The sequence below is a fragment of the Lepus europaeus genome, chromosome 5, assembly GCF_033115175.1.
Source record: "Lepus europaeus isolate LE1 chromosome 5, mLepTim1.pri, whole genome shotgun sequence".
In the NCBI taxonomy this organism is placed as follows: domain Eukaryota; kingdom Metazoa; phylum Chordata; class Mammalia; order Lagomorpha; family Leporidae; genus Lepus; species Lepus europaeus.
In genome coordinates this window covers 62,643,780-62,671,257 of record NC_084831.1, presented here as the reverse complement: position 1 = coordinate 62,671,257, position 27,478 = coordinate 62,643,780, and the positions used below count along the sequence as shown (strand labels likewise).

Genomic DNA, 27,478 nt, shown 5'->3' with positions numbered 1-27,478 from the left:
TGTATTTGATTCTTGGATTTATTTTCAAAAAAATAAGTACAGCCTTAAATCAGTAGAATTTCACAGTAGACTTTTCAAGTATTTATCTTTTGGTTCATAGTAATTACGTGTAAACCATCACTTTGAAAGCTTTTTTCAACAATATGCAAAAATCACACTTGATTTAAGAACATTCATTTAATAATTTAAATTCTCCACAAAACATCAAAATGAATCACCATTACATTGTAAACATGATCAAAATAAGTCATAGGCTATGGAAAAAACAAAAAAAAAGTACAATACCAAAAAGCAGCACGAATCTCACCTCCTTCAGAGGCAAATGTATAGCAAAATTAACAAAAAGATATTAACAGAAGTGACCTGTCAATTATGATCAGACAGACAGAAAGCTGTTTTTAACAGGGAAGATCCCTAGGAGATTACAATTGTGAAAGGTAATGAGGTGCCTTAAATTTTCACTCGAAAATTCTGCAAAGGCTCATTAATGGTCCATTCAATTATTCAGAAGACTTGACCTTTTCAGGGAGTAGCTTCTACTAGATGTTCTGGAATGCTAGTTGTGACTTCCACTTGAAGGGTGCTATATGAAGAGTGCACAAGAAAAATATGTTAATAACTTGTAGGCAGAAGCTTCACTCCCTGGAGAAAACTGTTCTGAACCCTTTAAATCTGTGCTGTGCCTGAGGTCCCTGCACATTTCTTCACCTCGTCTACTGCAGAGATAGAAGCCTTCATAGTTCACAGTGAAGCCCCCACCCCCAAGATTCAACATACACTCACACACACACACAGGTAAATCACAAAACTTACTGCTGCCTTCAAAGCCTGGTCTAAATCGTCCAGGAGGTCTTTTTCTTCCTCCAAGCCCACAGACAGGCGAATGAGTGTGTCACTGATCCCAAGGACTTCTCGGTCGTTCTTAGGCACTGATGCATGGGTCATGATTGCCCTGGAAGCAGAGGGGAGCCAAATCTTGATCACTATCCTGTATCGGTGCAGGCACATTTCTGCCTCATAAACTGCAATTACCTTCATATGTTTTTTCTGCTCCAAATAACAAATTTTTCATAACCTTTTAATTTTTCTTAGGCAAAACATAAAAAGAGGAATTATGAAACTTACCTCTTCCACTAATGATTTTTGTTAGTCCTGTTTATACCATCAGTAAGGTACACTCAGTCCAGACACTGAAGGTACCTGTCAAACATTCCCACGTGGGAGGGAAAAGCACAGCTTCTGGCATGGAGACTTGAACATCTGCCTGAATGAAGCTTTGGCCAGAAGTAATAGAGCCTGTGACCAACCTGCAGCAAGAGATCTCCTAGATCAAGAATCTCCCAGAATTAATACCTTATGAATCAACAGATCTATCCAGAACTGGAGCCTTCTGAGGCAGATCAAGGAAAGACACTCGGGGCCACTAGTAGTGACTACTGTGCTCCAGGAATTCTGGAATAGCTCCCAGAGCAGACAGGCCATTCACCACCATTATCAACATATATGAAAGTAAAGCACCTATCACGTGTCCGGCACTACAATAAGAATTAAGAGTGAGGGCCAGGCACTGTGGTACAGAAAGTTAAGCCTCTGCCTGCAGTGCTGGCATCCCAGTTCGATTCCCAGCTGCTCCACTTCTGATGCAGTTCCCTGCTTACACCTGGGAAAGCAGCGGAGGATAGTCCAAGTGCTTTGGCCCCTGCACCCATGTTGGAGACCTGGAAGAAACTCCTGGCTCCTGCCTTCAGCCTGGCCCAGTCCTGCCATTGTGGCCATTTGGGGAGGGAACCAGTGGATAGAAGACCTTTCTCTCTGTCTCTCCTTCTCTCTACCTGTAATTCTCTCTCTCAAATAAATAAATAAAATATTTATAAATAAAATAATGACAGCATTAGTTATGTGCTTATCATGAGGCAGGTACTACACAAGGTGAATTGCATGAAATCAATTTTTTAAAAATTCATAAAAATTAGATATAACATCTTTCTTAAAAGTTTGTCACATATTAATTAAAGGAACACATATAAATTACTGACTAATACAATACCTGGAATGTAGTAGGTGCCTAATAAAAAATAACAATTTAGGGAACAGGCAACCTAACCTAGTGGTTAAGAGCCTGCAGTCCATTATCAAAGTGCCTGGGTTTGGTTCCTGGCTCTAGCTCCTGACTCCAGCTTCCTGCCAATGTGGATAGTGGGAGGCAACAGTGGGTGGGTGGGAGACAGCTTATATTCCCAGCTCCCAGCTTTACCTGGCCCAATCCTGGCCACTATGGGCATTTGGAGAGTGAACCAGTAGATGGAAGCTAGTGTGCTCTCTTTCTCCCTCTCCCTCTCCCTCTCCCTCTCCCTATCTATCTTTCAAAGAAAGAAAGAATTTGTTAGTGAATACCTAATAGGAATCAAGGCATTAGCTTAGGGATTTGTTTTGGTTTGTTCTCATAACATGGATGCACAGTGTTATCTGTGTTTTACAGATGAGAAAATTCAGCCTTGAGAGCCCGAGTGTCTGTTCTGCATGTCACATGTGCTGCTGTGCTGGGAGACTCACTCAGTGCACACTGGCTCCATTTCCATTCTCCCTTGTTGCAACGCTGCAATAGTTGAAGCAGATACAGAATGAACGTGACAGAGCAGACAAGCCCTGACCCAAATTCACTCATCCACTGGCATCAGAGCTTCAGTCTGAGCTGGAGTGTATGAGGGCCAGGCACTGAAAACGAAATCTCTTAATAAACAGGAGAGGTCTGTTTTGAAGAAGACTCTTAAAATCATACACATTTCATTATGATGAAAAATTAACCAATTTCATATGCTGAGTGTGCCCTCTTGTGCATCCAGATTTGCTAGCAGGCATCCTCTCAAAAGACTACCAAAAAGCTGTCTTTTGTCTTTATTTAGGCATCACAATTTTTTTAACTGTATGAGATTGTCTGACCCTCTGCATAATTGTAAACTACTCTGCGAACGTAGGAAAGATATGTAAATTTTGGTAATCCCTGACATTCTTCAACACAAGGCTTCCAGGAAACAGCCATTTCATAAATATTTATGAAAATTAAAACATCCACACACCATGTGCATTTGGTATAGCTGAACATTATTAGGTAATCATGATGACTGTCCTTGTAATGGCCATAGCAACAAACAGTAAAGGCAAGATACAGCTCAGGAAGGGTTGGTGGGACAGGTTACCAATACATTATCTTGACTACTTTAATTATTATTCTCTTTTCTTGTACGAGAAAAATTGAAGCTTATTGGTTAAGTCATTGCTTGAAGGAAGTCTTGACTCCAGGTTCAAGGGCCTTATTCTCCCCTCATTGCTTTTCTAGCAGAGCCTTAAGAGTGAAGTTGCTAGCATGCCCCTGTCTGATATTTGGTTAATCAGCTAAACAGTCTAGATCATTGTTTTGTTTTTGTAAAATAAGACGTTAGGACTGTATGACCTTAGGCTGCTTCCTCTTCCAATTGCCTCTAATATTTTGATAAAAACAAATGAACTGATTGGCCTAGATAGTAAAGGGCTTGGAATACCAAATAAGGATTTCTCTCACAGACAACATGGAGCCCTTAAAGGTTTATCCAACAAAGATGGTAAGTTGGATTGACAATATCTGGTAGGGCTCTTCACTGATAACTAAGGGAAAACAGGAAAAATTTCATCAGAGACACAATCTCTATCTCCAAGAAGTCTTGAAAAACAGCTTGTCCAATGCAAAGTCGCTAACTGAGACTGAGGCTCTGGGTCAGAGGTCAGAGATCCTAGGATACAATTACAGCTGGAACCTATTTCAGGCAAAACAGGGAATGAAGTAATATCTGGGAAGATACAGCTCATCGTTCAGTAGCCCAGCACTGGATTATAATCAGTCTCCATCCTAAAGTGGAGTTCACTCTTGATTAGTTATTGCCACACTATTCTTATTGTTAAATATCTGGAATTATCCCTGGTTTCATCACACATCCGATTTAAAATACTAAAAAACCCAGAAATACACTTACGGAAGCTCAGCGAGACTTTCATATCCTCCTAAGCTCTCAGCCAGAGTAAATAGCTATAATAAAGAAAACATGAAATTAGATCTTTCAGGAAAATAAAAATACTAAAATCTAAAAGTAACGGTTTTTAATAAAATGGTTCTCACACAGTAGGTGGTAGATTGGGAATGGTGGCAACTATGAATAAACTGTTAGCCAAAAAACTCAGAGAAAAAAATGAGAATAAAGTCTGTGACAATGATTTCCCCAATTATACATATTGTGTGGAAATGCTTAAAATAATAAAAACTGATCAAAGTGCATCTCTTCTTGGTCTCTTAGGATTCGTTCCCTTGAGTTGGATTTACTATAAGAGTGAATCTGTCAGCGCTGTGGCATAGTGAGCAAAGCTGCCACCTGCAGTGCCGGCATCCTATATGGCTGCTGGTTCGAGTCCTGGCTGCTCCACTTCCGATCCAGTTCTCTGTTATGTCCTGGAAAAGCAGTAGAAGATGGCCCAAGTCCTTGGGCCCCTGCACATGCATGGGAGACCCGGAAGAAGCTCCTAGCTCCTGGCTTTGGATCAGCCCAGCTCCAGGAATTGTGGCCATTTGGAAAATGAACCAACAGATGGAAGACTTTCTCTTTTGCTCTCTGCCTCTGCCTCTCAAATAGATAAATAAATCTTTTTTAAAAAGAAAAAAAAAAAAGCTAGCCTGCTCCCTCCCTGGTCTTTTGCTTTCTTGCTCACACATGTGTTTCTTCTTCCCAGGGCTGGTTCCCTTTCTATTTCTCCATCACACTGTGACACAGCCAGAAGCCTTCAGCAGGAAGCCAGGATGCTGCTTGGACTCTCCAGCTACCAGAATTATGAGTCAAATGAACCTCTTTATATAAGTCACCCAATCTCTGGTATTTTGTTATAGCAGTACAGAACAAAGACAGTATTAGAGTGCTGTGGAATATTACAAATGTTTTCAAACTTATACTCATTAGTATATTAAATTATACGTACATTATTATCTTTCTGATTTTAGAGGTGGACAAACTTGAGACACCGGGAGGGCTTTGCCTAAGCTGGCTATGATCCATTCATTAGACTTGTGCCGTTGAAACTTCAAAGTCTACTGCATGAGCTCAAGGTAAACACAGTGTGTGGAATTACACAGGCCTCTTGCCCAGGGCTCTCAAAGCCTCCTGGCTCTGTGAGAATTAGAAAAAGGCCTCCTCTTCACTCCACCCCAGCTTGGGAAACACAGGGTCTGGAAGCCTTCGTAGAGTTGGAAAGCCTTTCACAGTGCCCTAACTTCACACAGCTGTGATGTTTCCCATAAGATTTCATGTGAAAAAGTGTTCACTTTTAAATACATTTTTAAACCAATGTATTAGAACATTCTATCCCTCTCAAACTGATTGTGAACAGTTAAGCAAACGACCATCTCCAGATGCCTGCTCCTCTGCCATTGAAGTTTGTTATTTTCATCTCAATACATTTCAGGATGATGAGGTTTGCAGGTATGACACAGAGGGCCAAAAACGTGAAATGACAGATAATGAAATGCATGCATCTACAGTTTAAAAACCCATTTCAGAGTTTACCTTTAGGTTCTTGAGGAAAGACTCAGCGTGCTGAAGAGTGCCCTTAATATAAAAGGTGATCATCCCTGGGCAACCTGTGCACTGACGCTTCGCCAGCTCATGCTGCGGGTGAGAGGGCAGCCCTGGAGTCAGAGAGTATAACAGAAGTCTTATTTTACGGTCAAATGTGTAGTTTTGAGGTGTGGGGGGGGTGCATTTCACTCTCCACTTAAGCAACTGCCAATGAGCTTTCTGCGTGTTCACACCTGACTATTGTTCTGACCCCTGTCTGCTCCCCCAGCTTCATACTGGTTTCTCTCTTCTACGCTCTCCATAGAGAGTCAGCCACACCAGCTTTCTTTAAATCAGGACACTGCACACCCTTTTGTCTCAGGATCTTTGTACACGCTGTTCTTTTTTTTTTTTTTTTTTTGACAGGCAGAGTTGGACAGTGAGAGAGAGAGACAGAGAGAAAGGTCTTCCTTCCATTGGCTCACCCCCCAAATGGCCGCCATGGCTGGCACTGCGCCAATCCAAAGCCAGGAGCCAGGTGCCTCGTCCTGCAGGGACCAAGCATTTGGGCCATCCTCCACTGCCTTCCCGGGCCACAGGAGAAAGTTGGACTGGAAGAGGAGCAACCGGGACAGAATCCAGCGCTCCAACTGGGACTAGAACCCTTGGTGCCAGCGCCGCAGGCAGAGGATTAGCCTAGTGAGCCGCGGCACTGGCCTACATGCTGTTCCTTTAATCTGCACTTGTTCCATTACCTCCTTTGGTAATTTCTCCCTCAATATCTGTCTTATCCAGCAAACTAACTCCATAAGAGCAAATCCATTTCTTCTAATAATTGGATACCAGTACCTAGTACAAAACCTGGTCATGGGTGGCAATTGAAAATGCTTGTTGAGGGGCTAGTGTTATGCCATAGTGGGTTGAGCTGCTGCCTGTGATGCTGGCATCTCATATGAGCATGGCTCAAATCCCAGCCACTCCACTTCTGATCCAGCTCCCTGCTAATATGCCCAGGAAAGCAGAAGGTTGGTCTAGTACTTGGGCCCCTGCACCCACATGGGAGACCCAAATGAAGCTCCTGGCTCCTGGCTATGGCCTGCCCCAGCCATGGCCATTGCAGCCATTTGGGGAGTGAACCAGAGGACGGAAGATATCTTGCTTTCTGACTGTCTCTGTAACTCTGCCTTTCAAGTAAATAAATCTTAAAAAAAAAAAAAAGAAAAGAAAAAAGGTTGAATGAATTTGAAATGCTCTATTCATGATCTTTTAACAAATACTACCCATTCTTCAGGGCATAGCTCAAATTCTTCTCCCTCCCTCCATCCAAAATAATATACAACTCTTTACCTGGACTATACATGGGGCATTTAATTTTATAGGAGGGTACTTCAAAACTTTCATAAAATAGACTGAAAGTTTATTTTGATACCAAAAAGTTTGAAATCCAAGCAGTTTTTCCATAATATGCATTTTTATGAATTTTTTGAAGTACCCTCATACCTATCACTGCCCTTATCTACCTAAGTTCCTTGAGAACAGTGATAATTTTTAATTCTCCTATGTAACCAAGAGTATATGGTTAGAGACCTCAAAAGGATCTAAGGGGCAGGCATTTGGTGCATTGTCAAAATGCCACTTGGGGTGCCCAAACCCTGTATCAGAGTGCCTGAATTGACTCCCAGCTACTCCACTTCTAATCTAGCTCTTGGCTAATGCACACCCTGGGAGTCAGCAGATGATGGTCCAGATACTTGGGTCCCTGTCATCCATGTGGGAGACTCAGACTATGGTTCTAGGCTCCTGGATTCGGGTTGGCCCAGCATGGGCTGTTGCCAGCAACTGAGGAGTAAACCAAAGGATGTCTCTCTGTCTCTGCCATTGTGGACATCTGTGGAGTAAACTAGAAGATGGGAGCTCTCTCTGCCTCTCTGTTTCTCTGTGTGTGTCGTTCTACTTCTCAAATAAACAAATAAATATCTTTTTTTAAAAAATCTATAAACAATGATTTATTTAAGACTATTAAGTTTAAAACAATGGTAAAATAAATTCAAAGAGTGACATATAATTCTGTTAAGTATACATGAGTATGCCTAAATACTGGGAGAGGTCAGGGCCGGCACTATGGTACAGTGGGTTAATACCCTGGCCTGAAGCACCGGCATCCCATATGGGCACCGGTTTGAGATCTGGCTGCTCCACTTCCAATCCAGCTCTCTGCTATGGCCTGAGAAAGCAGTATAAGATGGCCCAAGTCCTTGGGCCCCTGCACCTGTGTGGGAGACCCGGAGGAAGCTCCTGGCTCCTGGCTTCGGATCAGCACAGCTCCGGCCATTGCAGCCAAGTGGGGAGTGAACCATTGGATGGAAGACCTCTCTCTCTCTCTCTCTCTCTTTTTCTGCCTCTCCTCTTTCTGTGTAACTCTAACTTTCAAATAAATAAATCTTAAAAAAAAAAAATACTGGGAGAGGTGAAGAAATTCAAAAAGACAGCTTCAAGGGAATTTTGGTAAACAAGTATTAAGTCTCAACTGGGCACAAATCTGGATCAAAGTTAGAGCTAGTGCTGAACAGCAGACTGACAAGACTATAAGCACAGCAACTGAAAAGTACAATGTTGTCATCTATTCCCAAGCCTTGCAGCTAAAGACCATCACAGGAACATCTACCACATAACACAATTCTAACATCCAAGCCTCCGTTAGACTACTGGCAACCTAATGCAAGACCTGAGATTCATGTCTCTCTTCTTATCACCAGATCCATGATAAACCAACAAACAAAAACACATCAAAGTGCCTACCATACAAATAAATGTTATATACACAGGATGCCCAGGACACCCCTTCAAATGCTACAATATGCAGATGTGCTTAGATATAAGAATATCATACCAGGATAAATAACTTTCTCCACCAGAGGATTTGATTCCAGGAACTGAGCTACTGCCATTCCATTTTTGAAATGTTTCTCCATTCGGATTTGCAGAGTCTTCAGACCCCGGTTGCAGAGGTAACAGTCAATAGGAGATGGAACTGCTCCAAGAGCTGCAAAATGAATACATCTTGGGTTACTCTGAAGGTGGAGTGGGACCCTGAAAATTCTCTGGCCCCCTCTTTTCATTATAGTGACTCTGAGAAGCTAGCTACAAAGCTCAATGCTTGAGTTTTAGGGAGAAAATGAATTTACCAAGTCACAAGCATAAAAATGATGCACAAAATATGCTTAGAGAAATACACTTTAGAATGAGAGGGGAGAGGCCAGTGTTGTGGCATAGCAGGCAAAGCCCCACCTGTGACATCCCATGTGGATATCAGCTCATGTCAAGGTCGATCTACTTCCAATCCAACTCTCTGTTAATGTGCCTAAGAAAGCAGCAGAGGATGGCCCAAGTTCCTGGGGTCCATGAACCTATGTGGGAGACCTGGAAAACTCCTGGCTACTGGCTTTGGCTTGATCCAGCCCTGGCACATGCACGCTCTCTCTCTCTCTCTCTCTCTCTCTCTCTACTTTCAAATAAATAAATCTTTAAAAGAAAAAAAAAAATGAGAAGGGAAACAGATATCCTAAAAACTAAGTAAAAACACACTAAGGGTGTGGTATAATGGAGAAAGCCGCCACCTGCAATGCTGGCATCCCATTTGGGCGTCGGTTCAAGTCCTGGTTGCTCTACTTCCAATCCAGTTCTCTGTTATGGCTGGGAAAGCAGTGGAAGATGGCCAATTCCCTGGGTCCCTGTACCCACGTGGGAAACCTGGAAGAAGTTCCTGGCTCTCAGCTTCAGCCGTTGCAGACATCTTGGGAGTGAACCAGAGGATGGAAGACCTCTCTCTTTCTCTGCCTCTCCTTCTCTCTCTGTGTAACTCTGACTTTCAAATATATAAATAAATCTTTTAAAAAAAAACACACAATTTGAACTTTCAAATATGAAGATGGGGTAGCCATTGTGGGGCAGCCTCTCCAAACCCCTGTAATAGCTAGGGCTGAGGTAGGCCAAAGCTAGAAGCCCAGAACTCCATTCAGCCTCCCACATCAGTGGCAGGGGCCCAAGCAGTTGAGCTATCATGTGCTACCTCCCAGATGCATTAGCAGGAAACTGGATTGGAAGCCAGGATGCAAACCAGCCCTCCAATATGGGAGGTGTCGCAGTGGTGGCTTAACCCACTGAGCCACAAACCCACCCCTCATTCTTACTTTGATTCAATGAAAGAACATTCATCAAGCATTAAGTTTTGGCTTCCCACCTTTTTTTGTTTCTCTTTTATATACTTCCCAGAGGAGCACTTTTACTCCCAATTATGCTTGTTTCTCATCTGTCAAATTGTAATGGTTAAATCTTGAGCCATACTTAAGATAAACTAAATAATATAAACAGGAAATGGTGTTTAAGCATCTGTTGAAAAATATAACTTTATAGCTTAACTGTATTTAAAATTAACCACCTTTCCAAATATAAAATGTATAATATATGAAAGCTAACATTTTAATGTTTTTTAAAAGCTATTCAAAAAAATTCATAGTCCTAAACTAAAAATTCATTGTACTCCAACATATTATAAGTAAAATGAACATGGAAGGATCAGCACTGTAGCATAGTAGGTCAAGCTGTTGCCAGCATCCCAAATGGACATCAGTTCAAGTCCCAAGTACTCTTCTGATCTAGTTCCCTGCTAATGTGCCTTGAAGAGCATCAAAGAATGGCCCAAGTGCTTGGGTCCCTCCACTCATGTGGAAGACCCAGAAGAAGCTCCTGGCCTGGATTCAGACCAGCTAGCTCTGGCCCTTGTGCCCATTTTGGGAGTGGACCAGCAGATGGAAGACCTCTCTCTATCTCTATCTCTGTCTCTGTCTGTCTGTCTGTCTCTCTCTCTCTGTAAGTCTGCCTTTCAAATAAATAAATAATCTTTTTTTAAAAAAAAAAAATTAGCATAGAAATGAAAATAAAAAGATACTCCTTGTATCATATCATAAAGCCTTATTATGCTATAACTAATACTTTTATAGCCCAATTTTCTCCACTTTCTTCTAAAAAATCAGAATCTTTTCCCTCTAAATGTAAGAAACGTAAATGTTAGAATACTTACAATTTTGCAAGAAGCGAAGCCTGTTATGGAGACTCTCCGAATTAACAGACACTAAGCCCATCACAACATCACTGTGGCCTAAGACAAAACATTTATGTTGCAAACAATTTATGTTTATTCTTCATTTTGTAATATCCAAAATGGGAAAACCTCTCAGGAGCAAAATCTTATGAAATAAGTTTAAGTAAACTGTATTAAATTTGGCAGGGGCAAAAACATCACTCCAAAAATAAAAATCATATAAAAGCTAAATATTTCTTTTTAAGCTGTCAAAAGGATAAAGTACAACCTTCTACAGTAAATTTTAATCTTCTCCTCATAAATCATGAGCATGTTCTGTCTTTGCAAATGAAATCCTATATTTAGTCAAATTAAAATGTTGTTATTCTCCATAAATCACAGAAAAAAAGCTGTAATAGAAGTAAAAGGCTTAAAATAGCAAGCCCTAGGCTATTCCCACCTATCTATGGGGAAAAAAAAAAAAAACATTTCAAATGTGGACTATGCATATCTTACCATTCATGTATTTTGTTGCGGAATACATACAAATATCAGCTCCCAGAGCCAAAGGCCGCTGAAAGAAACAGAAGTTTGCTTTGAATGTGAAACCATTTGAAAATATGCTTCTTTACCATGACTAGTGCAATTATAATTCCATTCCCCTTCTAACCAATACTAACTTGCAAAAATATACGTATATCTTAACGTTTCCCAGATCTTTTGATATTATGCTGTCTTGTGTCCCTCCCACCAAATAAAAATACGAATATGAAACAGTGGATCAATACTCAATTGAAGGTACAAGTTTTGTAGAAATAGCAGACAGACCCAAGTCAACAAGTCTCCTGGAGCTGTTTATGATGGTTGCTTACTGGCCCCTAAATTCATTACCTATGGCAGAGACACAGCATTTTATGACTTACTATACACATAAAATAGTTAACATAAACATCCACCAGTGTTTATGTCAAGTAAGTATAAACTAATCTGCTTACATTTTTATCATTAAAACCTAATGATGTATGCTGTAATTATTTATACTTGGTTTATCATGATCTTGACTCCTAATTACTCTAATTTTATTACATTACTTTTGACAAGTGTAAAAGTTACTCATAAAAAAATTTTTTTCCCACCTAATTTTCCTACAAATTAATGCTTTAGTCAAAATGTTTACAGTAAGACTTAGAGTTAAAATCAATTAATCTACTAAGCAATGGATTTTCAACATCTTTCCATGTACATTTTTTTTTTCAATTTTTGTTTTATTGCTTACATATGAATTGCACAGTGAATTTTTACACTTCAAAAAAAAAACTACTTCATTACATTTAATACATAGATAAGACAAATTCCATTTCTAGACAGGAAGAAGAGAAACATTTTGGGAAGGGATTGAAATTTCCATGTACATTTTTTAACATAAGTTTGTTTAGGAAAGTATATCGTGACCTCATTAGATGTCTTTGGAAAATAGCGTGGGTGGCTATAGAACCATTTCATACAGACTATTTCAAAAATAGGATGTAAGGTATTGTTCAAAGCAATCTCAACATATGTATCTGTTCTTCTCTAGAGCAATGGGCCAAAGCGGATGATGCTCTGGAAATTCTATGGTCAAAAGCAAAGGAAAAATAAAAACCACTAACAGCTGTTGCTCTCATTCTGTGCCAAGAATCATGCTGAATCTTATATAATCCAGTAAAGCATTGTACAAAATTCTTTAACTCAAAAAACCAGTACTTTTATGGTTTTCCTGTAAGGATGGAAAAGGGACTTTAAAAAAGATGGATCATGCAGATGAAAAACTGGTCTAGGTCTCACACCCACCCAGACTGCTTGACTCCACAGGCTCTGAATGTCATGGTGCTATGTTCATTTATTTCCCTTTTGTGAGACTTAGAGAAGATGCAGAAGACAACGGAAGGGGGAAAGGATATATCCAGTTTTAATGAAACTAAGACAATGAGGATCTATCTTTTCAGAAGGAGATTGACTTTGTGAAATCAATACAGGTGGCTACCCAGGGACAATATAATGCTAATTCATTCAACTAGAACTGAATGCAAATTGAAATGAAGCAAATGCAACCCTTGGCATGAGAAATGAGATGCAGGCTTTGGAAAGGTAGAAAAACTAGACCTATTCTAGTGACAGTAGCATGAGAAAGAGGGCTTGGCTTGATGAGTAACTTGGGCAGGGCAGGCTAAAAAAAAATCACGTGCTCTCTCTTGGAATATACATGACTCACTGTGACTCAGCTAAGGTGATTTGATGCGATATACATGGCCTAATGTAAGTAGCATATGAATTCAAGAGTTGGAATATAAAGTCCAAAAGTGAAAATGACTTGGGACAAGTAGACTTTGTCAGGAGATTCTCCAGCTGGAACTAGATTGCCTTACCTGATACACAAAAGCCAAAGATACATCATGAACCAAAGAAAGAGATGGCCCATGAAGCTAGCAAAGTGCAATGTTGACAGAGAGTATTTCAAGAAAGAAAAACAAAATATTAATTGTGCCTTCAAATAAAATGGAGAAAAGTGAGCAACAGGGGCCTCAGCCAATCACAGGGAGACAGCAGCCTGGGCCAACTTCAGGGATCCAACTTGTAAGCATCTACCTCCTTGACAAGCTGGAGAAAATGGGCTGGAGTTTCGGGAACTCTGCAGAATCAAGATGAACTACAGGAAGGGTTCTAGGTGTGACAAGATACAAGCAGAAGGAAACAGCAAGAAGGTAACTCGCAACAAGGAAAGGAAGAAGACATGGGGAAAAGGCAAAAAACAAGTCAATTACAGGCAGAGTCCATGATTATCTACCAAAAAGAGCAAAACATAAAAGAGGAAAAACCTGGAAAAGAGAAAGAACAAAGGACATATGGATGGGAGGATTGTATTCAACAGATAAATGTCACAGGGTAGTGAAGACAAGAGATAGTTTAAAGAGAGCCACTATGGATTGAATGTTTGGGTACCCCTCCCCTCACCCCAATTCATAGTTTGAAACCTAATTATCAATGTGTCAGAGTATTGGGGGTTGAGGGGTAGCCCCTTTTGAGAAATGATGAGGTCATAAAGACAAAGCCCTCATGAATGGGGTGAGTGCCCTTTTAAAGGAAGCCCCAGAGAGCTTCCTGGACTCTTACCTTGTGAGGGCATAGGGAGAAGCACCAGGAATTAACCAGAAAACAGGCCTTACAGAAACCAGATCTGCTGCTAGGGCCCTGATCTTGGACTTCCCAGCATCCAAAACTGAGACATAAATTTTGTTTGTAAGTATGGGAATTTGGTATAGCAGCCCATACAAAGACAGCAGCACTACAAATACTACCACAGAACATATATAATAGAAATTCCTAATATAAATAAAGTTACATGGGGCTAGTAATAGTCTTTGGGGTGCAGAGAGCAGAAAAAGTAGCAAATGAAGCAAGGATATGTATAACACATCCAGGGATTTCATTGCATATAGCTTTTCCTTTTATTTGAAAAGCTGGGTTTAAAAAAAGTTAATTAATATATTTAAAAATACATGAAGTATGATGAAAAGCAATATGACTATTTTATAACCAACCCATAAACAGTCAAGTCCTTTCTGTGTATAAGGCATTAGTACACACAATCATATCATAAGGCCATGTCTTCAAAGAAATTATACATCCCAAAAGAAAAGCTGTAATTGAGATAACTTTACAAACGCAAAGTGCCATATGCAATATATTAATATAGGTGTGAACAAATACTAACTGATGGTAGAAAAGGTCCAAATTTAACATTTGTCTAGGCAGCGCCGTGGCTTAACAGGCTAATCCTCCGCCTTGCGGCGCCGGCACACCGGGTTCTAGTCCGGGTTGGGGCGCCGGATTCTATCCCGGTTGCCCCTCTTCCAGGCCAGCTCTCTGCTATGGCCCGGGAAGGCAGTAGAGGATGGCCCAAGTACTTGGGCCCTGCACCCGCATGGGAGACCAGGAGAAGCACCTGGCTCCTGGCTTCAGATCAGTACGATGCGCCAGCTGCAGTGGCCATTGGAGGGTGAACCAACGGCAAAAAGGAAGACCTTTCTCTCTGTCTCTCTCTCTCTCACTATCCACTCTGCCTGTCAAAAAAAAAAAAAAAAATTTGTCTAATCAGTAATTATGACTGGATTTCATGAATTAAATAATAATTTTAACTATAAACAAATATTTCCTTTCCTATATGCAGCTATCTGAGTGGTCTACTAATCACACCAGAATAATTTATTGTCATTTACCTGGAAATATGCTGACATAAAAGTGTTATCCACAACCAAAATAATGTCTCCATGCTTATGGACAGTTTGTGCACAATCTTCAATGTCAATCATCTTCAAGATAGGGTTTGTGGGTGTTTCGATCCAAACAAGCTAAAATAATTCAGTAAAGAACAATTGTTTATAAAAACACACAACACAATATTACACAAACATTCATATCATATATTGTAACAGTCTGAGAGGCTACATTAAAATAACAGAAACAGGAGCCAGCGCTGTGGCCCAGTGAGTTAACACCCTGACCTGAAGCGCCGGCATCCCATATGAGAGCCGGTTCAAGACCCGGCTGCTCCATTTCCAATCCAGCTCTCTGCTATGGCCTGAGAAAGCAGTAGAAGATGGGCCAAGTCCTTGGGACCTTGCACCCGCGTGGGAGACCTGGAAGAAGCTCCTGGCTCCTGGATTCTGATCAGCGCAGCTCCGGCCATTGTGGCCATTTGGGGAGTGAACCATCGGATGGAAGATCTCTCTCTCTCTCTGCCTCTCCTCTCTCTGTGTGTAACTCTGACTTTCAAATAAATAAATAAATCTTTAAAAAAAAAAAACAGAAACATATGGACAATGAAGTTAGAAGGTTCAACTCTGAATCCTAGCCTTCCTTACAAATTTCTTTTTTTATTATTAAGACATTTAATTATTTGAAAGGTAAAGTTAGAGGGAGAGAGAGACAGAGAGAGCGTCCATCCACTGGTTCACTCCCCAAATGGCTGCAAATGATGGAGCTGGGCCAATCTAAAGCCAAGGGCCAGGAGTTTCTTCCAGGTCTCCCACGTGGGTGCAGGGTCCCAAGGACTTGGGCCATCTCCTGCTGCTTTCCCAGGACATTAACAGGGAGCTGGATTGGAATTGGAGTAGCTGCAACCAGAACCAGTGCATTTATGGGATGTTGGCGCTGCAGGCAGTGGCTTTACCTGCTGCATCATAGCACCAGCTCCCTCTATGAATTTCTGGTGCCACAGCTAAGCAACTTATGTTGTATATTTCTCAAGCCCTTCAACTATATAATTGGGTTGATAATATTTAACTTATAGACCTGTAAGGATATCAAGTGAGATAATGTACATAAGCAGAAAAAAGCTAAAACTAATTATTCTAATTATTTTTTTCATAAAAAGGAGGATGTATTCAAGATAAAATTTAGTATCTGGAAATATAAATATTATAAATATATAAAATTATATAAATATAAATCTATATATATTTGTATTTATATAAATATTTATATTATTAAATTATTAATTTAAATAATTTATAAATTAAATATATTAAATAATAACATATCATATTATTATATAAATAATACAATATATAAATTATATAAATATAAATAATATAGATAATGGGGCAGGCATCTGGTATAATAGTTAAGACACCACTTGGGATGCACACATCCCATATCAGAGTGCCTGTGTTCAAATTCCCCTGCCCCCAACTGCAGATTCCAGCTAATGTGCAACCTGGGAGGCACCAGGTAATGGCTCAGTACTTGGGTTCCTGTCACCTATGTGGGAGACTCAGATTCACGTTCTCAGGCTCCCGACTTCAGCCTGACCCAGTCCCAGATGTTGCAAGAATTGAAGGAGTCAACCAGCAAATCTGTCTTTCTAATATATGTGTGTGTGTGTGTGTGTGTCTGTCTGTCTGTCTCTAAGCCTTTCAAATGAAATAAATGAATAAAATGACACAAAGAGGAAGAGGTAAAAAATTAAAAAGAAGTAAATGAATGCAAACTAGGTTATACATTGACTTAAAAGTTCTCATTCAAATGATGAGCCTGATAATTCAGGACAGAGAAAGTGCAGGATTTATTAACTCAAGTTGGTAAACAGTCAATATACAAAAGCCTGTTTACAAAGTTTAACATACACATAATTTGCTTTCCTTCCTTAGGAAGACTCAGACTAGCTATTTTATTTCATTTTATTTTATTTTGTGCTCATTTACTTTTGCATTTATTCTTTTTTAAAATTTTTTATTTTTATAAAATAAAATATAAATTTTGTGTATTTCATATATACAGTTGTAAGAGTATAATGATACTTCTCACCCTACCTGCCCACCCTCTGTGGCTTCCACCCTCCCTCCTCCTTCTTTTCTTATTTTTTTTTTTTAATTTTTATAATGACATACTTTCAATTTATAATCACAAGCTTTACCCTCCACTAAATAAAGAAGTCAACAAGTGGTAAGAAAAACCACTGTTCCTCAGGAGTACCGAAGAGGGTTGTAAACAATAATCATATCTGAAAATGTCAATTTCACTGATACACATTACATTTATTATATGTTCTGTATATTAGTCACCACAAATCAGGGACAACATGATATTTGTCTTTTTGGGACTGGCTTATTCACTAAGCATAATGCAGACCAGCTATTGTAATAAGTATCTTTTCTCCCAAGCAAGAAAAACAAGTTCCTTTGACAACAAACCTTAACTACCAAAGCTCAGCCCCATATTAATCCGCAAAGTAACTTGTAAAGAAAAAATTTAAAATTTTTAGCACTCCCTGCGACCTAATCTTGGGTACAATTCTAACCTTTCAATCCTGAGCAAGAAGTTGGAAATGGCTGATTTATAAAAGACACTGGTCTTTCTCTTACCCCTGCTGAATTTAAATGAGATCCTAATAAAGAATATCACATCTGCCATTCACTCAGGCACAAAACACCTTCCGGTAACACACAAGATTCCCAGGACGAAGGCTAAAATTGCTGTGGTCCTTTCTCTACTTCCATTATTTGTGAAGTTATCCCTGGAGCCCTGAAAAAGCCACTGTGCCTAAGGTTTGGGGCTCAGCAAACTTCTTTTTCTATAATCCAATCTCTATGATGATTTCTGCTACCAATAGGAGTTTCATAAGAAAGTTAAGGTCCTGTATATAATTGTTGTTAACAATTACCATGGATCCAGTTACTATATTAAGCATTTCACATGCATTACACTTAGTTCTCACAACTACTTTTCAATAAAGTGGATACAATTAATCCTATTTTGCAAATGAAGAAACTGAGACTTTAAATACTTTGCCCAAGAGAATATATACCATCCACCATATATAGTTAAAATCTGAATTCACTACAGAATTCATGTTCCTAATCATGTTATAATATTTAAGAGATCAGGCTTATCTGAATCTTGTTAGGTGTTTTTAATGGCTTCTAACAAAATTCATTATGTATATCTAAATTTTATTCTCTGGTAAACAGAAATAATGAAAACACACCACAGAGAAAACAGACAAAACCAAAAACGCTGAGTTACCTTGGTTTCTGGTGTAATTGCTGCCTCTAGCAATTTGGTTTTGGAACAATCAACAAAAGAAATCTTTAATCCAAATTCAGTTGCCACCTGCCTGAAGTATCTGTTTGTACCTACAGCAAGAGAACCAGAGAAAATAAAGAGAACATTATATTAAGAAATGATCATTCCTTATAAGCACTTTAAAAATAAAAGGAACTCCAATTCATCGATAAAAATGCAATTGAAAGCATTTCTAGTTGGGTTAAATAATTTGGCTAGCCAATATATAAAAAATAATGATGCTTGACTTTAAAGGTTAAAGAACCAACTAAAGCTCACTTAATATACACAAGTGGCATAAAGCAGAAAAATACTTGGGTATATTTCTCACTCAGTTCTCACAACTACTTTTCTAAAGCAGGTACAATTATCCCTATTTTATAAATGAAAAAACAGACTCTGGTTAATAATTTGCCTGAGATAATATACCAACTATTAGAATTCACTCCACAATTCATGGACCTAACTAGTATGCAATATTTGAGAGATGCCAAACCTATTTTAATTTTGTTGATGTTTTCAGTGGCTTCTAATCATACTTCTCAAAATACTCAATTTCTACTCTTCGAATAGTAAGCAGTATACTCCCTGAAATATCAGGGTTTTTTTTTTTTTAAAGATTTATTTATTTATTTGAAGACAGAGTTACAGAGAGGCAGAGGCAGAGAGAGGGGGTTCTTCTATCTGCTGGTTCAGTTCCCAAATAGCCGAAATGGCTGGAGCTGGGCCAATCCAAAGCCAAGAGCCAGTAGTCTCCTCTGGGTCTTCCACATGAGTGTAGGGACCCAAGCACTTGGGCCACCTTCTACTGCTTTCCCAGGCCATAGCAGAAAGCTGGGTTGGAAGTGAAGCAGCCAGGACTCAAACTGGCGCCCATTTGAGATGCCAGAGCCACAGCGCTGGCCCCAGAAACATTAGGTTTTTTTAACAATTACTTCCTAGTACTCAAATCTAAAATAACAATTGTTGTTGATACTTTGGTAATGGAAAAGAATTGGTTACTATTCTTTGTACTTTCTCAGCATTGTTGTTGTGTAGTTCTGAAGCTTTAATAGATGAAACAATGTAAATCAAACTACTACATTTTTATAGTGGAAAAAGATAAATCATTTCAACTTTGAACAATTTTTTTTATAAACTGTTCAGGATTTGATTTTTACATATACAAATTGAAAGGCCAGAAAACTATTACTGATAGTAAGCAAAAAAAAAAAAAAAGAAAGAAAAGAAAAATACCGTGATCAAAGATAAACTGGACTTTTGATTTTACATAGATTGACCCTTGGCAATAAAAGATTGAAAAAGAATATAGGCCGGCGCCGCAGCTCACTTGACTAATCTTCCACCTGCCGTGCCGGCACCCCAGGTTCTAGTCCCGATCGGGGCGCTGGATTCTGTCCCGGTTGCTCCTCTTCCAGTCCAGCTCTCTGCTGTGGCCCAGGAAGGCAGTGGAGGATGGCCCAAGTGCTTGGGCCCTGCACCCGCATGGGAGACCAGGAGAAGCACCTGGCTCCTGGCTTCGGATCGGCGCAGCGCGCCGGCCGCAATGCATTGGCCATAGTGGCCACTTGGGGGGTGAACCAACGGAAAGAAGATCTTTCTTTCTCTCTCTCTCTCTCTCTCTCTGTCTAACTCTGCCCGTCAAAAAAAAATAAAGAAAGAAAAAAGAATATAAAGAACTATCAAAACATCAACAACTGGGGGCAAGCACTTGGCCTAGGGGTTAACATGCCCACATCCCATATTGGAGTGTCTGGGTTCAAGTCCTGACTCTGACTCTTGATCCAGCTTCCCTAGAAAGCAACATGTGATGATGGCTCAACTAGTCAGGTCCCTGCCATCTATGTGGAAGACCTGGATTGGATTCCCAGTTCCTGGCTTCAGCCTGGCCCAGCCCTAGTATTGTGGGCATCTGGGGAATGAGCAAGGGAATGGGAGTTCTCTCTACCTGTCCATCTGCTGTTCTCTCTCTCTCAAATAATTTTTTTTTAAAAAATCAACAATTTCCTTTCTTTGCCATGAGGATTTTCCATTGCATTATAAAAGTGACTAATGGTTGGAGAGCTCTGTAATTTCAATTTGACAAAACTATTATAAGGATGTAAGATAAAATACAACACATTGTACAAATGTCTGTGGAACAAAATGCTTATTAAGTCCCTTCCTTTAAAGAATATACAGAGTATTTTGTTGAGATAGGAGATAGATAAAGTCATAATACTATGTTAAGTCACCTTCTAATTATTTGGAAGCATTTAGAATTTATATATACATTTACAAAATTCTTTGCTGTTGTTTTGAACACAAAAATCAGTCTTGTTTAAAGGTTAAGGTAAGCCTGTCTTCTCCCGCATTCACTTCCCCCTCTTTATGTAGCTAAGATAGTATGCAGATTCTTAAATTTGGATCCATGGAAGGGTTCTAAGGGAGACACCTAAAGTTGAAATGCTGAATACTCGTGGTAATTTTAAGAACATTTTTTGGGAAAAGGGCTCATAGCTTACAAAGATTTCAAAAAGGTTCTCTGAAACCAAAAGAAAAATAAAGGGGCAAAGGAGAAGAATCCGGGTTATAATTTATCTTCATTACAGTAAAATTTTAAGTTGGCATTAGAACACTCTTTAAACATTATCTTCTCTAGGGCAGAATACATCTGAAAGTCGATTAAGTCCTGTTATTCATTCCAGTAACATTGATACCATTCTTACTAAGCAGCGTTTCCCATAAGCAGTTCCAGAACATGGACTCTAAGTGTTTACACTCCTCATCTGCTATGTCTGAGCCATCACAGAGCTGTCCAACCCACCTTTAAAAGATAACAAACAGGGGTGAGGATTGGTGCAGTGGTTAAGACCGCTTGGGACGCCTGCATACCATATCAGAGTGCCTGGTTTGAGTCTTGGCTTGTCCACTTCTGATTCAGTTTCCTGGTAATGTGCACCCTGGGAGACAGTACATGATGCTTCAAGTATTTGGATCCCTGCCACCCAGCTTCTGGCTTCATCCTGGCACAGTCCTGGCTGTTATAGGCATTTGGAAAGTGAACCAGCAAATGGAAAATCTCAATCTCTCTGTTTCTCTGTCTCTCTGTCTCTATGTCTTTCAAATAAAATGAAAAAAGTCAAAAATAAATAATAATAACAAATAATCAGTAATCAATAATGCCAGCAACATTGTTAATATAATTTAGCGTCCATTTTGTTATATTTAAAATAGTAGTTGACACAATATAAATGAGAGGAGTCACTTACCTCCATACACATCATCCATACAAATAATTTGGTCTCCTGCTTTTAAAAGATGAGTAATAGTCAGAGTGGCTGCTAAACCTGAAGCAAAGGCCAAGCCTAAAATAAAACCAAATTAGAGTAAGCCAGAAGTCAAACCTCAAGATGAAGAAATACCTGTAGTACCTATTGCATTGCTTTATGTCCCTCTCTCTGCTAGAACAGACAACACCGCTGCATTACCAGAGATCCCTTGATTTATAGAATCATAAAATCTCCCTTTCTATTTCAAGAATAAAATATCTTTAAAATAAAAATTGATAATGTAGGCCCATAAACTTTTGTTACATCAGTTCCACCTTGATTACATTTCTCCGAAGCACTTCAAGGAAATAATTCTTCACAAAAATCAGAGATTAAAGGCCTTCTACCAATTAAATTGCAATTCAAAAATACCAAACTGAAGAAATGGGGGGGGGGGGGGCGGCACTATGGTGAAGAGGGAAAAGCCACAGCCTGCAGTGCCAGCATCCATATGGGCGCCAGTTCGAGTCCAGGCTGCTCCACTTCCAATCCAGCTCTCTGCTATGGCCTGGGAAAATAGAATAAGATGGCCCAAGTCCTTGGGTCCCTAGGAAACCTGGAAGAAGCTCCTGGCTCCTGACTTTGGACCAGTACAACTCTGACCATTAAGGCCATCTGAGGAATGAACCAGCAGATGTAAGACCTCTCTCTCTCTCTCTCTCTCTCTCTCTCTCTCTCCCTCTTTCTCTGCCTCTGCTTGTTTCTGCCTCTCTCTAACTCTGCCTTTCAAATAAATAAATAAATAAATAAAGCGAAAGAAAGAAAGAAAGAAAGAAAGAAAGAAAGAAAGAAAGAAAGAAAGAAAGAAAGAAAGAAAGAAATTAATTTCAGGGGCAGGCGCTTTGCTACAATGGGTGAAACTTCTTCCTGTGGCGCCGGCATCCCATTTGGGCACCAGTTTTAGTCCTGGCTGTTCCACTTCTGATCCAGCTCCCCTCTAATGCACCTGGGAAAGCAGAGGAGGATAACCCAAGCCCGTGGGCTCCTCTACCCACTTGGAGACCTGGAAGAAGCTCTCAGCTCCTGGCTTCAGATCATCCCAGTTCTGGCCCTGTGGCCCTTTGGTGAGTGAACCAGCAGATGGAAGTTCTTTTTATCCCCCCCCCTCCCTCTGTGACTCTGCCTTTCAAATAAATAAATAAGCAAATATTAAAAAAAGAAAAATTTCAAACTTGAGGAATAGAACCAGATTTATCTGATAAATAATAAAAAAATACATAAGATTTACTTTCTATTCACTAGTCTGTAGTATCATTTATTTTAGAAGTAGAAATGATTTAAGTAGCAATCTACTTGCTTCATGAAAAATAAAAAGTTCAGGGAGTTAATTCCTAATCTCTGAGAGCATATTATCAATGGTTATTGACTACTATAATAAATGCACTTTGGTGCTAGTCTCAGGCAGAAATTATCATGTGAATGAACTAGAGAACTGAAAATTTATATTCTCATAAATAATATTATAAAATAATAAATAATATTAGTTAATTAGTTAAAATAAAATAATAAATAATATTAGTTAATTCTAATCTTTTTTTTTTTTTTTTTTTTTTGACAGGCAGAGTGGACAGTGAGAGAGAGACAGAGAGAAAGGTCTTCCTTTTTGCCGTTGGTTCACCCTCCAATGGCCGCCGCGGCTGGCGCGCTGCGGCTGGCGCACCACGCTGTTCCGATGGCAGGAGCCAGGTGCTTCTCCTGGTCTCCCATGGGGTGCAGAGCCCAAACACTTGGGCCATCCTCCACTGCACTCCCTGGCCACAGCAGAGAGCTGGCCTGGAAGAGGGGCAACCGGGACAGGATCGGTGCCCCGACCGGGACTAGAACCCGGTGTGCTGGCGCCGCAAGGCGGAGGATTAGCCTGTTGAGCCACGGCGCCGGCCTAATTCTAATCTATTAATACTGACAGCTTCCGGTGAAGGGTGAACATGAGTACCAAATAATGGATTCTAGTATTCTGCTTCCATTCATATTAATTTCTGCCTGATTATTTCACATATGCATATAATATGAACTGAGGAACCCTGGGCAAAGAATTCAATGTCTTAGTATAGTAAGAATATTGAACTAGTAAATGTGTATTTCTCTCCAGTTCTACAGTTCCTATGACTTTGCCTATACATACATTCCTCAGTATCCATAGAGAATTTGTTCCAGAACCCCCCACGGCTACTAAACTTCCTGAATGCTCAAGTCTCTGAGTTAAAATGGCATTATATTTGCATATAATCTACAAGTAGAGAGCTTATAATGCCTAATACAATGTAAAAGATATGTAAATGGTTGTTATACTGTGTTTTCTAGGGAACAATGACAAGAAAAAGCAGTCTGTACATGCTCAGGATGTATAGTTTTTTCAGAATATTTTCCACCTGAGGTTGGTTGAATGTGAAGATACAGAACCCACAGACATGCAACATGAACCGTGTATGTAAAAACAGATTCTAGACTTTACAAATTTGGAAATGGAAATTACTTACTGTACTTGGCCCCATCTAGAGCCGCCACTGCTTTCTCCAAACAATTCCTAGTGGGGTTTCCAGAACGGCTATATTCAAAACCCTGAAGACAAGAAGTGGAATTCATCCTGAGATTTTTTTATTATCAGAGACATAAGCACACCTCCGTGTTCCTCCTACCACTGAGACTTACTATTAACAAGTCATGATCTGTGTAGCCATCAGACAGAGGCATAACAGTGTCATGACTGTAGTAGTGTGGAGAGGCCCTAAAGGCATCCAAACTGGGTTACAGTTCTGAATCTGTCACTCATGAGCTGTGTGCTCATAAATTATTCAATATTCCAAGAGTCAATCTCTGAAATGAGAATAAAATACAGACAACTAGTTCACAAAACTGTCAAGAGGATAAAATGAGATGATCTGTAAGTTCACCCCTATGTAAGTGGTAAGTTTTATTTGCAGTAGTAGTAGTAGCGTTTGTTAGGATTCCCCATTTACCTACTCCTCTGGAAACATCAGGAAAAGGAAATGAACTATCGTAGTAAACCTAACTGTAATCTGCATTTGATTTAACAACGATGTGATGCAAGTTCTATTAAGTATTCAGATCCTACAGTTGCTCAGAGTTCAAATCATAGCTCAACAAATGGGATTCAAAAAATTAAGACTAATTCTGGCAAAGCAGCTCCACATAGTATTTTTTTTAAAGTTGCATTATGCTCCTTTTACGAACATGGCACCATATATATTGAGCCAGTCATTTTATTTTATATTCATGGACCTACTTTCAAGAAAGACAAATGTCATAGTATCTAAGGAAAACCAGAGCCAGAAATCTAACATTTGAACACTAATTAAAAGCCCTGAACTTGTACTGCACCCCCTCCAGCCACCTCTTAAAGTACCTAACAAAACACAATCATCACTCTTTACATCTTTGTTTCTGATTCAAGAGCTCCCAGAATTATTAATTTTTTTAAACTTCTGTTGTTTTGTTTCCTTTTTTTTTGACAAACTGAACAGACACATTTTATAGGGTTCCAGGATATTCTTGCCACTCCTCATCATCACTCTTACCATGACTTGTTTCGGCATCCACCAAACAGGAAAAAAATGCTTGGATTCATGTGGCTACTGCCACAGAAACAGTCATGCTTCCATAAATATTCATTGCAGATATTTAACTTGTAGAGGGGGAAGGAGGGGAAACATTAAGCACATTTCAGTGCAGATAATTAACTTTTTTTTTGCTGGGGGGGGGGCGGGGTTGGGGGGTTGGGTAGAAGCACATTGCCAAAACTGGAGAGTTCAATGTTTTTCATTCCACTCTTCAAATAGCCTTTAGTACTTTTATTTTTTAAATTCAGCTCTTCAAATAACCTTTAGTACTCTTAACTGATTTTTTTCAAGGTGTTAAGCTCAGTCTTCATGCTGGTTTTCTGAAAATATTTAATTGTTAATATCATACCCAAATGGTTAACTCTTGTTCTATGTTCCAAAGCTTGGGCAGCTACACATTTACTATACTCTACACCGAAAACAAACTGCATGAATTTTTGTTCCAAAATAAAGTAATCAGGAGTATGTTAAACTGGTTGTAGAAATGCTCTTAGAATCTGACTCACAAAACAAAGGGCTAAATCTGTAAGAATTTGCCTCAACTTCTATAACTTCTATAAAGTGGTTTCAAAGTACAATCAGAGTTTTGTACCTAGAAAACTTATGTAACTTCTTCAGCAACTTTTAAATACTCCAAGGTCTAGTATGCATGCAGTCAAAAGGCAAAAAGGCTTGTGATTAACAAAGAGGGTTCTCTTCAGGTTTTACAATCATGTACATGGGACTCTTTGGTTAGTTTTGTTTTTGTTTTTTTTTTTTTCTGTGAAAGTACAATAATACCTGCCCATCCCTCTCCCCTGGCTGTTGTGAGGATCAAATGAAAATAGTGGAAATGTGAACACTGTGAAATGCCATAGTACCACTGAGTAATTATTATGTGCCACACAGCTTTACAAATATCTCAACAACTTAATGTGGTAGGATCTATTGTTATCCCCATTTAAACAGGCCCAGCTCGAGGCTTGTGGATAGGTTAACTAACTTCCTCAAGGTCACCCACCTCAGGAGAGGTGATGTGAGAATTCAAACCTAGGTCCATTGACTATATGATGTGTGTGCTTAATCACTAGGCCGCACTGTTTAAATGATGCAATAGATTGAATTATTACTAGCATTACTGCAGTATAGCACAATGTAGCCTAGCACCTGAGAGTGGGGTTTTACAGAATCTGAATCCCAGCTCCACCACCTACAGACCTTAGGCTACTTATTAATTTAAACATCCCTAAATCTCAGCTATTTAGTCAGGAAAAAAAAAATTGGGTATTCAGAGTTCTTGTTGGGATTAGAAAAGGCAATATATGTAACACAATATATATCTGTATGTGTTTGGTACTACTCAGTAATTGGGAATAATCTTGATTTTAGGTGAGTTAGCAGACCCTCAGTATCTGAAACTGACTCCTCACTATATCACCAAAAATTCATGCTGCTGAAGCTAATTCAAAGGAATTACGGCCCTCGGTTTTGAACTGCAAACTTGCCAAAGTTACATGAATTTCAGTGCAAATCTTTATGACAATCTGCACAAACTGCTTCTTCCAGTCCCGCTCATTAAAAGAAACATGATACCTGGACCATTCAATACAAAGCTTGTCTATAAGGGTTACACCGCAGAAATCCTTTCTGATTTCTAACTCATCCACAAATCACCTGCATGCCTTTTTACATTTAAAAGCCATCGCTCTTCTCCCGCCCAACCCTAGACGGCCCTGGATAACCCTGGATAACCCCAGCTCACCGAATGCTGACCGGGCGCCCCTTGCTTGAAGGTGGTGGACAGTGAGATGGGGGGCACCACGGCGTGGGAGGTCCACTGCTCCGGTTCCTGGCCCGCGTGGATGGCCTGCGTGGCAAAATGTTGGAAGCGAGGCAGGAAACCAAGTGGGGAGGCGTCTTTTTCCTGCATGCTGAATTTCAAAGGAAGGAGGGAGGCACGGGGCGAGGGAGCTATAATTAAGAACCCGGGACGTCAGGGCGGAGAAAAGACTGCAGAACCCAGCGAAAGAGAGCCGAGCCGACGGGAAGCTCACAAAAAGCCGGACACCACGACTCTGGGGCTGAGACTCATTAGCAGGCGGGGAGGCTTGCGATCACCGTGGAGGCGGAGCCAGCGAGGCCCAATGAGCCAGGGCTCCTTTCGCAGCCCCCGCCCCTCATTGGCTGGCTGCAGAGGCGTTGCCTGGAGCGTCGCCGCGAACGCCCTTCCCGGTGCACAAAGTGACGGGAAGCCGGGCTCGGTGAGTCCACGTGGTGTGGGTGCCTGCGGGCGAAATTCCTGAGTGCTGGCCCAGGGGAAGCTGCCATTGCTGGCTCCCGTGAGCCACCCTGGCG

At 40.1% G+C, this 27,478-nt stretch overlaps 1 protein-coding gene across 2 annotated transcripts; it reads right to left on the bottom strand.

Annotated features, from left to right (window-relative positions):
• CTH (cystathionine gamma-lyase) lies at window positions 1–27,221 on the bottom strand. Of its 2 annotated transcripts, XM_062191539.1 has the most exons (12): window positions 26,886–27,221; window positions 24,044–24,125; window positions 21,507–21,602; window positions 18,217–18,326; window positions 14,910–15,041; window positions 11,170–11,227; window positions 10,654–10,731; window positions 8,464–8,616; window positions 5,583–5,704; window positions 4,008–4,060; window positions 814–952; window positions 1–583 (listed from the first exon to the last, which is right to left on the bottom strand). In XM_062191539.1, the coding sequence occupies exons 1-12, from the start codon at window positions 27,051–27,053 to the stop codon at window positions 557–559; spliced, it is 1,218 nt and encodes a 405-aa protein (XP_062047523.1). In that variant the 5' UTR covers window positions 27,054–27,221; the 3' UTR covers window positions 1–556. The 2 variants fall into 2 exon arrangements, with proteins under 2 accessions (XP_062047523.1, XP_062047522.1); XM_062191538.1 differs by lacking the exon at window positions 1–583 and having other exon boundaries at window positions 754–952.
• Between the last annotated feature and the right edge of the window lie 257 nt (window positions 27,222–27,478).